Source organism: Colobus angolensis, unplaced genomic scaffold (genome assembly GCF_000951035.1).
Source record: "Colobus angolensis palliatus isolate OR3802 unplaced genomic scaffold, Cang.pa_1.0 Scaffold386, whole genome shotgun sequence".
NCBI classification, from domain to species: Eukaryota; Metazoa; Chordata; class Mammalia; order Primates; family Cercopithecidae; genus Colobus; species Colobus angolensis.
The window spans coordinates 2,067,085-2,080,192 of NW_012117221.1; the positions used below are offsets into that span (position 1 = coordinate 2,067,085).

The following is a 13,108-nucleotide window of genomic DNA, read 5'->3' on the forward strand; positions in this document are numbered from 1 at the left end:
TGTGTGTGTGTGTGTGTGTGTGTGTGTGTGTGTTTACATATTTCCTACAATCATTTGTCTTACTTTTTGAGGGCATGTCAACTACCAATGGAAAAAATAAATAAATACAAGGGGGTCCATGCTGTGAGTAGTTGAAATAAAAATACTGGTGTTTTGATGGGATGAATTCAGTATATTTATAATAGAATAATTCACCCAGAATCAACTTCTAAAACCAGTTTGCCTTAACTCATTTAACTCAATTTCAGTTAGCCTGATGACTACTGCATCTAATGTTGAAAATTTAGAATTAAAAATGAAATATTGGCCGGATGCAGTGGCTCATGCCTGTATCCCAGCACTTTGGGAGGCTGAGGCGGGTGGATAATTTGAGGTCGAGAGTTTGAGACTAGCTTGGCCAACATGGTGATACCCCATCTCTACTAAAAATACAAAAAGTAGCCAGGCAGGGTGGCAGGTACCTGTAGTCCCAGCTACTCAGGAGGCTGAAGCAGAATAATTTCTTGAACCCCAGAGGCAAAGGTTGTAGTGAGCCAAGATTGTGCCACTGTGCTCCAGCCTGGGCAACAGAGTGAGACTCTGTCTCAAAAAAAAAAAAAAGAAAAGAAAAGAAAAGAAAAGAAAAAAGAAACATTTACCAAATAATATGGCTGAGTATTTATGACTTATTTTTGTATTGCTAATACTTTATCACACATAGTGAATCATGAGATTGTTACATATTGTTGTAACTGTCTTTTTCTGTTTCACTCATTTTGAACACTTGCATTATTCTTCAGCCAATTTGTCAAAAAAGTCTATTTCTTTACAATTTTGAATTTCTGCTAAAAATATTTAGTGAAATAAAATTTATTCCATTAAAATATGAACCTTTTGATTATTATTGCCTCCTTGTTACTTTCCTTTATTATAAGAGTCTATGAACTCTACGTGTGTGTGTGTATATATATATATACACACACACACATACATATGTATGCATTAACCAAATTAGCATACTCTCAGAGCTCATTTCTGTTTAGTGAGGTATTTGTATTTTAAAAGAATAAAGAAAAGTGGGTCCCTCTTTTGGTCACCATTCCATGTTATTTATCAGGATATCTAATTGATAAAGATTTTGTTTTGTTTTGAGACAGAGTCTCTCTCTGCCTCCCAAGTTGGAGTGAAGTGGTGTGTGATCTCGGCCCATTGCAACCTCTGCCTGAGCTCAAATGATCCTCCTGCCATAGCCTCCCAAGTAGCTGGGACTACAGGTGTGTGCCATCATGCTCAGCTAATTTTTGTATTTTTTGTAAAGAAGGAGTTTCACCATGGTGCTCAGACTGGTCTTAAATTCCCTGGCTCAAATGATCCTCCTGCCTGGGCCTCCCAAAGTGCTAGAATTACAGGCATGAGCCACCATGCCTAGCCTTAATTGATAAAGTTTTAAAATGTAAAATGATGCATCATTTCCAAAGGAACTTATTGTAAGAACCATAAAATTTTGAAAAACACTTTTCAAAATGCCACTGGAATGTCAACAAATTAACACCATCTGTGACGACTTTTTCCATTCTGCCAAAACCTGATAAAGCTCTACTGAAGTAAAGAAATTGGTTTCACAGAGCCAACATCATATTGAATGGGCAAAAGCTGAAAGTATTCCCCTTGAAAACCAGAATAAGACAAGGATGCCCACTCTCACCCCTCCTATTCAACATAGTACTAGAAGCCCTGGCCACAGCAATCAGACAAGAGAAAGAAAGAAAAGGCATCCAAATAGGAAGAGGGGAAGTCAAAGTATCCCTGTTTGCAGATAACACGATTCTACATCTAGAAATCCCATAGTCTGTGCCTAAAAGCTCCTTGAACTGTTGTTAAGCAACATCAGCAAAGTTTCAGGGTACAAAATTAATGTACAAAAATCAGTAAATTCCTATATACCAACAATCGCCAAGCCAAATCAGAAACACAATCCCTTTCACAATTGCTACAAAAGAATAAATACCTAGGAATACAGCTAACCAGGGTGGTGAAAGATCTCTGCAATAAGAATTACAAAACGCTGCTCAGTGTGCCCAAAGAAATGTATAGATTCAGTGCTATTGCTATCAAACAGCCAATTACATTCTTCACAGAACTAGAAAAACAAACTATTCTAAAATTCATATAGAATCAAAGAAGGGCCCAAACAGCCAAGGCAACCCTAAGCAAAAAGAACAAAGCTGGAGGAATCACGGTATCTGACTTCAAACTATACTACAGGGCTACAGTAACCAAAACAGCATGATACTGGTACAAAAACAGACACATAGACCACTGGAAGAGAATAGAGAGCCCAGAAATAAAACCACACACTTACAACCATCTAGACTTAGGCAAAGCTGGCAAAAACAAGCAATGGGGAAAGAATCCCTATTTAATAAATGGTGCTGTGATAGCTGGCTAGCCATATGTAGAAGATTGAAACTGGATCCCTTCCCTACACCATATACAAAAATCAACTCAAGATGGATTATAGACCTAAATTAAATGTAAAACCTAAAATGGTAAACCTGAAAGATAACATAGGAAATAACATTTTGGACATAGGAACTGGCAAAGATTTCATGACAAAAATGCCAAAAGCAATTGCAGCAAAAGCAAAATCTGACAAATGGAACTTAATTAAACTTAAGAGCTTCTGCATAGCAAAAGAAACTATCAACAGACTAAACAGGCAATTTACAGAATGGGAGAAAATATTTACAAACCATACACCTGACAAAGGTCTAGTATTCAGAATCTACAAGAAACTTACACATACAAGCACAAAAACAACCTCATTTAAAAGTGAGCAAATGGCATAAACCCACTTTTGAAAAGAAGACATACATGCAGCCAACAAGCATATGAAAAAATGCTCAATATCGCTAATCATTAGAGAAATGCAAATCAAAACCACAATGAGATACCGTGTCACTCCAGCTATTATTAAAAAGTCAAAAAATAACAGATGCTGTTCAAGACCAGCCTGGACGACATGGCAAAACCTCGTCTCTACTAGAAATCCAAAAGTTAGCCAGGTGTGGTAGCACGTGCCTGTAATCTCAGCTACGTGGGAGGCTGAGGCAGGAAAATCACTCGAACCTGGGAAGCAGAGGCTGCAGTGAGCCAAGATCACACCATTGCACTGCATTCTCTCCTGGGCAACACAGTGAGCCTCCGCCTCAAAAGAAATAAAAAATAAAAAAATAACAGATACTGGTGAGGTTGCTGAGGAAAGGGAACTCTTATACACTGCTGGTGGTGGTGTAAATTAGTTCAACCACTGTGGAAAGCAGGGTGGTAAGTCCTAAGATAACTAAAAACAGAACCACCATTCAACCCAGCACTCCCACTACTGAGTATATATCCAAAGGAATATAAATCAGTCTACCATAAAGACACATGTGTGTAAATGTTCATTGCAGCAACATTGATAATAGCAAAGATGTGGAATCAACCTAAATGCCTATCAATGACAGATTGGAAAAAGAAAATGTGGCACATATACACCATGGAATACTGTGGAATACTATGTGGTCATAAAAAATAATAAGATTATGTCCTTTGTAGGAACATGTATGGAACTGGAGGCCACTATCCTTAGCAAACTAATGCAGGAACAGAAAACTAAATACTGCATATTCCCACTTATAAATGGGAGAACACATGGACAGAAAGAGGGGAACAACAGACACTGGGATCTACCTGAGGGTAGAGGGTTGGAGAAAGGAGAGGATTAGAAAAAAAATAGAACAACTTTCGGGCACTATGCTTAGTACCCGGGTGATGAAATAATCTATACACCAAACTCCCAAATCACAAGTTTACCTACATAACAAACCTGAATATGTACCCCCGAACCTAAAATCAAAGTTACAATATTCTTCAGGATCATTGAATAAAAAGCCCATAGAGATTCAATAAAGTCATACACTGAAAGTTATAAAAACCTTGTAGTCACCAACCTTCACAAATCTAAAAGAGAATGATCAGAAATACAAGCTCATTGTATTTTAAGAAGATTGACCTCTCAGAGAAATTCATGTTAGAGCCCTTAAAAATCCCCCCAAAAATGACACCCAAATGGATCTAAAACCTTCAAAAAGAAGTTGGACCTCAACATTAGGAGAAATTTTAATATGGCAAATTGATTTTAGACAAAGCATATGTTTTACTGTTTACTTTCATAATGAAGGTTAAGATGACAGGATGAAGTAACCATAAAGCACTTGGTAAAGAGTGTGAAGTTTTTAATTTACAAGAAAGAAAATGGAATAATTCAGAAATGCTGGTTATATCACACCCTTGCCAGGATTCTCATGCCTTGGGAGAGTCTAAGCTGGGGCTGTTTGTCCTGGGAATCACATATCACCAGAGGACAGGCATAGTCTCCTCAGAGACCTGAGCTTTTACATCCGTGAGCATAGGCAGCTACATAATTTGCAGGGCTAGGTGTTCAAAAAACAGTAAGGATTTCAAGGTAGTGACAGCAGAACATTAAATTAAGCCCGAGGCTTAATTCTGAGTGCAGATGCCGTGCAGCTACCCAGGTCACATACCCTACCCCTGAGGCGGCCAGGTCTATGAGACCAACCATTGCCTATTTTCTACTTTCTCTTCTACCCTCTCTCCTCTACATCTTCTTTTCTTTTCTCCTTCTCCTTCTTCTTTTTTTCTTTTTCTTTTTTTTCCCTCTAGGTCTACTTTATGCATCTTCTCTGTTAACCTCCACATCTTGCTTTCTTAGTGTAAAGTCCCTGGGTAGCTAATGGAGGGAAATTCTGAGCTTAGATATTCCCTTAGCGGATGTTACTCATTATTGACTCAGTTTGAAAAGAACACGTTTCCTAAAGATACTCAATATTTTCTTAATTTCCTCCAAGTCTGCCCATTAATGCAGCAGCTGGCCTCCTAGCAGAAGCAGAGAACTTTTCAGAAACTGAGAGATCAGTAGTATCAAAACAATCTCTTTCAAAGCATAAGATGAAAATGTACTAATGTTCTTTCTTTTCCCCTTTAATTTGACTTCCTGTGGGAACTTCCTTTCCTGTTAATAGAATGGAGGTAAGAAACTTATTGTACCAATGTTTCCAATGTTTGTTTTGTAGGGATTTCATTTGTTTTTGTTTGTGAGAGGGTCTTGTTGTGTTGCCTAGGCTGGAGTGCAGTGGAATGTGTTTTGTTTTTGTTATTTGACATGCCATTTATTGAGTGTTTACTATTTGCTGAGCACTGTAACATTTTAGAAACTTTCTAATTTCTAATCCTTTTAGTAAGTATGATGAAGTTAAAGACAGGTAACCTCTACTGAATACTTACTATGGATCAGGCACTGTGCTGAGCTTCACATGCATTATTTAAATTTATCTTCAAGACATCCCCATGGAATAGGTATTATTGTTATCTCTATTTTACAGAAAAAAAAACCTAAGACAGTTTATTTGAACTGGAGAATTCAAGTGGCTTACACAGCTAGTAAATGATAAAGTTAGAAATGGAACCCAGAACTCCAAACTCTCCCTCATAACTCTATCCTGTATATAAGAAGGTATCGCTTGCAATGTAACATTTTACAACTTACAGTGTTTTATTTGCAGTACTTTTAAAACTGATTTCATAAAACTCTATGGAATGTAATTAATTTAAAGACAGCATTCTTAGCACATATGCTATGTTTAAAAATAGGCAGCAGGATACAAAATTTTGGTTAGACGGCAAAAATAAGTTCAAGAGATTTAGAGTACAGTACAGTGACTATCATTAATAACAATGCATTGTATTCTTGACAATCACTGAGAATGGATTTTAAGTGTTCTCATCATGAGAAAATGGTAAGTATGTGAGGTAATACATTTGTTAATTAGCTCAATTTAGTCATCCCACAGTGTGTACATGTTTTAAAACATCATGTGGTACACAACAAAAAAAATACAGATTTTTTTAACTAAAAACACTTTTTAAAGAAAGTTTTGCTGTTAGAAAAGTCTAAAGAAATACCATTTGGATGTATATATTGCATCCAAAAAAAGCAGTGAAAGTCATGATACCCATTATATGAAAAATTGAACTAGTTGTAAGTATATGGGATAGTGATTTGTCATAATTGACTGCATTCCAATGTGTTAATGTGGTATCAAAAATTCTTAGTTCAAAAAAAAGAAAAAATTCTTAGTCCATTTTTTAATCTAAATATTGCTTTAATAATTTGTATTAACAATTTTGGAGCTACTGCCTTAGCAGAGTAAAGTTTATCTAAACTAAAATTAATAAAAGTGCCATTTAATAACCCTTCTTCTAAAAAAACAGGCAGTAGGCCAAATTTGTCCTGTGGGTTGTACTTGCTAACCCCTGCCTTGAAGAATAAATTATATGCAAAGACACTAGGCAGGAAAGAATAGAAACAGTTCCTGTTTGCTTTGAAGGTTGGAAGTAGCATAGAATCTGTCATTACCTTTGTTGGGAATGTTCAAGGAGAGATAAGGCAGTTGCTAAAAAAGGGAAGATTTGTCTGAGCCAGAGAAGAGGTACAGCTGTCAAGTGTGTCTGTGCTAGGGAGGGAGCGAAGTAAGGTGTGGAGTTTCCACCAGAATGATGGGGTTGTCATAACGCAAACATGCCATGGCTGGTCATCTGGAATGCCCTTGAGACAAAGTATTATGTGTTCAAAGGGAGTAGACATGTCCCTCAGAGAAACTTGAAGATAACATTTTAAAATGTTCTATTGAATGTGATTCATACATTTCAAAGTAGAGAGAAATAGGAGTAAGAGGTGCAGTGAGAATTCTTTACCTACTTCCTTTGACCACATAGGGTTGTCTGTTATAAAATAAGTTGAAAAGGAGATGCGAGATCAAATATCCATCATTGCCTCTACAAGAAAAGGAACTTCACTGGAAGAGAAGTCAACTGAGTTTATATTGTAAGGAGGCAAGAGAGGGACTGGCTCCATGTGCAATATTAACTAGCATTTTTAGAAGCTAGTCTGGCTGGTCATTCCGAAATAACCAGCATTCTGTGAATGGATCCCTGTGACCTCTGTCCCACTGTTCTAATGAGCAACAGGACCAGCTGCTTCTAATGTTGCCCCATCAGCAGTCCCACGAACTTCAGGCAGAGAAACAAAACTTTAGCTGGATGTGGAGGGGTCTTGTCACTTATAAAAGACAACAGAAGACACCAGTGGAAATTATTTGCATTTAATTTATTCCCCAGTTCTTGCCATGAGCTCCTTTTTAAAATGTTGGAAGTGATAGATTTAGGGGGCTGAGGAACAAAATGTCCCAATTGGCCTCTGTGTCTTGCATCTAAAATTTGATCACTGTGTAAAATTTAAGGCTGATATTTCTGCACAAGAGGAGAGGAAAAGGAAAAGGAAGTGTTTGAAACACTGAAACTATAACTAGGTAGTTGATAAACAGATTCAGAGATGTATATATACATTTAGATATATAGATAATTTAGATCTATATATCTATCTATCTAAATTTATCTATCTATCTATCTATTTAGATAGATAGATAGGTAGATAGGTAGTCGGTCTTATGTGTGCCTTACCTTTTAGCACTAATCCAAGCACCGATATACTACCAAAGCCAAGTCCTTAATCATTCCAGGAACATCACAGAAATGAAATGTGGAAAACTAATAATAATCATATACTTAGTATATGTATGTTTTTTTCCCAGCACATAAAGGGTTTGTATAGGCTAGTGGTCATCAAGCTGTTAGGAAGAAAAAAGCGAAATTAAAACCAAGATCTTCTCATTTCTATTCAAAACCTATTGTCCTTTTCTCTTTTTCATTTTTATTTTGCATTATATATTTAATGCTGTAAAACTAATGAGGATTCAATACTAGCAGAAATTCAGACAGAGGGATTCATTGTTAGTTGATTGTTAGTAATCCTTATCTCTGAAGCTATTTTCATCAAGTTTTTTTGTGTACTTTTTCTTAGTTTCCAGTGTTTTAAAAAAAATGTGTTTTGATGCATAAAGGAAACATCATGAATGTGTATTATTTTTTAAAATACTCATAGAAAATGAATACCAGCATCACTGAATAGTTAATACATGACAGCAAAACTTGCATGAATAATTCTCAGCTCAGAGACACTGGGAAATATTTAATTTTTACATGGTGGAGTTTTTTCTGTTACCTATAAAGGGTCACACATGATCGTATTCATCCCCCCTTTATACTGAGATATTACAACAACTTGTGAAGCCATTTTGTAAACCAGTTGAAATATTGCTGGTCACTGCTTATTACATAGTTTCTTAAAGCACAGTGTAGAAGCTGGATGGGGATTAATTCCTTTCCTTCCCATCCTAAGAGTCATGGCTGACACCTGTATAATAATGATAAGTTAACAAGAGAAGAGGATAAGAGTCTTCCTCTGTCACCCAGGCTGGAGTGCAGTGGTGCAGTCTCAGCTCACTGCAACCTCCGCCTCCCGGATTCAAGTGATTCTGCTGCCTCAGTCCCCTGAGTAGCTGGGATTACAGGTGCCTGCCACCATGCCCGGCTAATTTTTATACTTTTAGTAGAGACTGGGTTTCTCCATGTTGGCCAGGCTGGTCTCAAACTCCTGACCTCAAGTGATCTGCCCATCTCAGCCTCCCAAAATGCTGGGATTACAGGCGTGAGCCACCATACCCAGCCGAAGCAATCCATTTTTTGCTTAGGTTCGATGAAGTATGAACAACTGTGTAGAAATATTATTAGACACAATATGATCTAATGCTAAAAGGCTGAGTGGGGAAACTAGCCCATCCTGCCTGTTCCGATTTTTCTCAGCCCCCCTGTGCAGCACTCACACCTCCCAGGTAAGAGGTAGGATCCCTCTGGAATGAGGGTCTGAATTTCTTTATGGTCAGGTGTTATACAGAAAAGCGGGGGGTGGGTAGAGTAAATATTTAGGTGTTATGGTTAGCCTTGAGGAAAAGGCATTCTGATGTCTATGATCTGTCTTGGAGAAGAGGGATTCTAGTGTCTAAGGTTTGCCTCGGGGAAGAAAGAGAGGAGAGACAGTAGTGCAGAAGGTCTGTTTCTGAGCCTGCTTCTTAGGCCTTCACTTTGGGGTGTCATTTACTGAGCCTGAACAACAGCATCCTTGTTTCTGTCTAATTTTCTCTGGGGGTTTTCTCACCTTTACCTTGGGAAAGTTTTCATGGAGTTTTGTGCTTTCTTATTCAAGGCCTTCATTTTAAATATCCCCAACAAACAAAGGGATACAGTAAAAATCATGCTGGCTAATTAGTAAAAGGCTAGTATGAATTAAAGGAAGACTCTATATTACAAAATATTGTTTTAAAGTATAGCTGTGTTTCTTGGAAGTTCATTGTTTCACCTGAATGTAGTATATCTCATTCTAATGAATTTGCTTTAAAGACCTGCCAGTGATGGTTTGTAATTATAGTATTAATTTTTTAAATTCAATTGGGGTCACGTAACAATTTTAAAATTTGACACAAACTCTAACTTGTTTAATTTTCTTACTTTAAATTCTTCATATAAAGACAATGAAAAGCTAAATTCAATAGTTGTACAAATCTAAATAAGAATACAACTTAAGACTTTTCTGTCATTACTAACACTATGGAAGATCTGATAGAAGGCATAAGAAAATACTGAGACCATCACAGTGCCTACACATAATAAGTATTCCACATATGTTTGTCAGGTGAGTATATGAGTTGTTATAATTCCCAGCATTACATTAAGGGAACAAGTAGATACGTGAAGAGAGTACCAGCAGCATTTTCCATTCTCCCAATTGTCTTCAGTTATTATAGCAGATAAGTTTTTAATCCTATGTTTGTGCTAGCACTAGCATTTACAGGTTTCTCCCTGATATATGGCCCATTAACACACAATAATCCGAGTTCAGAGTAATTACTTGTATCACTCAACAGAATAGATCATTGAGGCACTGGATGACCAGTTGACTTTCCATGTGATGAGATGTGTTGAGAAAACAGCAAAGCTGAAGGTTCCACTTGGCTCCTCTGGAAGCCATATTTCTGCTTTCTCCTCCCTACATCACTTTCTTTTTCTTTAATGGAATTCTGGGAAGATGTGTGAGTGAGAGAATCTGAGTATGGAAGGTGTTGCAAAGATTGTAAATGTAAAAAACTAAGGTAAACTATCATAACACATAAATAAACTATGTCCCTAAAGCTGCAAACATTTTAGCTGAGAGCAATTATTATTATGCTCAATTATTTGTTAACCATCATGATGAAATGTCTTCCAGATGCATCTTTGCTTATATCAGCTTCTTTGCAAGAAGTCTGTAAGGTGGCTTAACTAAGAGTAGTCAGCTTCTATTTATAATGTAGAATAATAAAAATACCCAAATCTATTCAGTCCTTTATAGTTCTCAAAGCTTTCCACATCCATCGTCACATTTGGCCTTCTCAATAGCCCTGTGGAGTAGCTAGAGATGATATAATTGCAGCTGGAAATGAAGACCATATTCAAATGGAGCATGTCAACCAATTTGCTAGTACAATTTTCTCCTATTTCTGTGACACAGATGTGAAAACAAACAAACAAAAAAAAAAGAAAAGCAGAATGAATGCCAAGAAATAGCGTGTGATTAGAAATGTTGTTCATTTCTTCTTTCAGTAAACCACAGAAAGATAACAAAGGCTACTGCGCTCAGTACAGAGGGGAGTTGTGTAATGCAGTCCTGGCAAAAGACGCTCTTGTTTTTCTCAACACCTCCTATGCGGACCCTGAGGAGGCCCAAGAGCTACTGGTCCACACGGCCTGGAATGAACTGAAAGTAGTGAGCCCACTCTGCAGGCCAGCTGCTGAGGCTTTGTTGTGTAACCACGTCTTCCAGGAGTGCAGTCCTGGAGTAGTGCCGACCCCTATTCCCATTTGCAGGTAAAATCTCAAAAATAATTCAAAGGAAAAATTCCATTTTTCTATCCGCACAACAGAAAGAGTTTTTGAAAAATGTTGTAATGTGCAACAGTAAAAGGAAAAAAGCTGGTTTTCATTCAAAATAGGAGGTAGTGGCTGGGCGCAGTGGCTCATGCCTGTAATCCCAGCACTTTGGGAGGCCAAGGTGGGTGGATCACTAAGGTCAGGAGTTCAATACCAGCCTGGCCAACATGGTGAAACCCCGTCTGTACTAAAAATACAAAAATTACCCAGGTGTGGTGGTGCACTTGTAATCTCAGCTAGTCGGGAGGCTAAGGCAGGAGAATCACTTGAACCGGCGAGGCAGAGGTTGCAGTGAGCCGAGATTGCACCACTGCACTCCAGCCTGAGTATTGAGACTCCGTCTCAAACAAAGAAACAAATAGGAGGTAATTAATCAGACAAAATGTCTATCATGTAAATCACTGAAGATAACCTAAAATACAAGTACTTAGAACCTCTAGAAAATGTCATAAATGGTGTAATATTCCATTACTCTTGTTATTGTTCACATTATTATGGTATCCATAAATATCCCAGATTTCTATCAAATGAAAGGAGAAATCTTAAACTAACATGGACCTCATTAGTAAGCCAAGATAGAGAAAATAAAAACTGCACATTATTTGTCAATAAATGAGATCATGCCAAGCATTCCAGAATGTTAAAGTACATTCCATCCAAAATTCTAAGTTCTGATGCTGTTGCCTCATTTGGGTGGGGTAGGAGGGAATTATACTGTAAATAGATATTTTTTAAAATTCCCATACTTTTTAAATATTGAAATTTATAAACTTATGTTCAATAGAATTATCTTCACCTTTAATTACTCCTTATGTAGAAAAAAAAAAAAAAAGAATCAATCTAATTTTTGATCCAAATAGAACAAATTTCAAATACTGTTAGTTCTGCTTTCTCGATGTGTGTGGTCTTGGCTAAACTTCAGTTTCCTCATCTGCACAGTAGAATTGAGAGGATTAAAGGATAAATCACACTCATGGAGTATGTCAGAAACTAGATAGACACTGTTATTCCTAAATCTTCTGTTGAAGAAACCCCATGAAAACTACCAACACAGCACATTTCCACTATTTTGATAAAACCAGAAACTATTTAAATATTGCAATAATTTTAGGACACTCTCTATTTAGCATATAATAAAAACAGTACGGTCATTAAATTAGAGTTCTGTATTCCTCAATTTACTGCAAAGTCTGAGGGTTTGGAGACACTGTAAGAGTAATATAATTTGTTTACTCATCTAAGAAGATTGTATTGTGATCAGGCATGTCATCTAAAAATCTCTAGAGACTTCAGCATTGACGGAATAAGAAGGGGAAAGAGAAGGAGAGAAAAAGTAAAGTTACTGCAAAAAAAAAAAAATAGGAAGAGCAGGTGACGGGCAGTAAAATTTGTTTTAATAGGACTTAAGAAATACTGATGCTATTTCAACTGTCCTTGCAGTTATTTGAAAAAATAGTGCCTCTGTTAATTATCACTTCTTTAGATTTATCCTCCTTGGGCTTCTTTATAGGATTCTCCAAAATTGTTTATTTGATGTACTGCTTATCAGTGAAAATCCTTTTGCTAGAAAGTAGCACGTGTATAATAAACAGAAATGTAACCAGCAAAATAAAGTGAGAGTAGATTCTATCAGCTTTATCCTTTAGTACTACTAACATAATGTGTGGTGGCCACGGAATTGTTATCATACTCACACAGTGACACTCAAGCAAATCAGCTCAACACCATGGACAGATGCTTGACAGAAATAATAATTAGATTAGAAAAATTCTTTGTGTGTGTGACAGCTATTGTGGTTTTCTGATTACACAACCCACAAGACTCCGTTGTATAAAAAAAGAACACAGTACTTTCATTGCTAAAACCCAGAGAGTTGGTCACTACTGAGGTGTGTGTTTACTTACGTTTACTTATATCTATATTTCTGTACTCTGAATTCTATTTCATTGATGGTTTCTCTATTTTTGCAGATTTTGGATTTAATTACTGAGTCTTTATAATTAATTTCAATTTGTGCTATGAATTTCACAGGTTTTCATCTTTTAAAAAAGTGTTTACTCATATAACTATTTTTAATTATTATATGTTGACATTGGCAAAATGTTTCTAAATTTCGTATTTAAAAATAACTATATAAATTATATAA

At 36.7% G+C, this 13,108-nt stretch overlaps 1 protein-coding gene across 3 annotated transcripts in view; it reads left to right on the top strand.

Moving 5' to 3' along the window:
• Positions 1-13,108, top strand: part of MUSK (muscle, skeletal, receptor tyrosine kinase) — a 132,241-nt gene that overhangs the window by 93,097 nt on the left and 26,036 nt on the right. For 2 of the 3 annotated variants that reach the window (XM_011954607.1, XM_011954609.1), the window contains one exon: positions 5,064-5,070. In XM_011954607.1, coding sequence (XP_011809997.1) covers positions 5,064-5,070 — 7 coding nt within the window. Of the gene's footprint in view, positions 1-5,063; positions 5,071-10,635; positions 10,900-13,108 lie in introns of all 3 variants that reach the window. The other variant, XM_011954606.1, reaches the window with a different exon arrangement.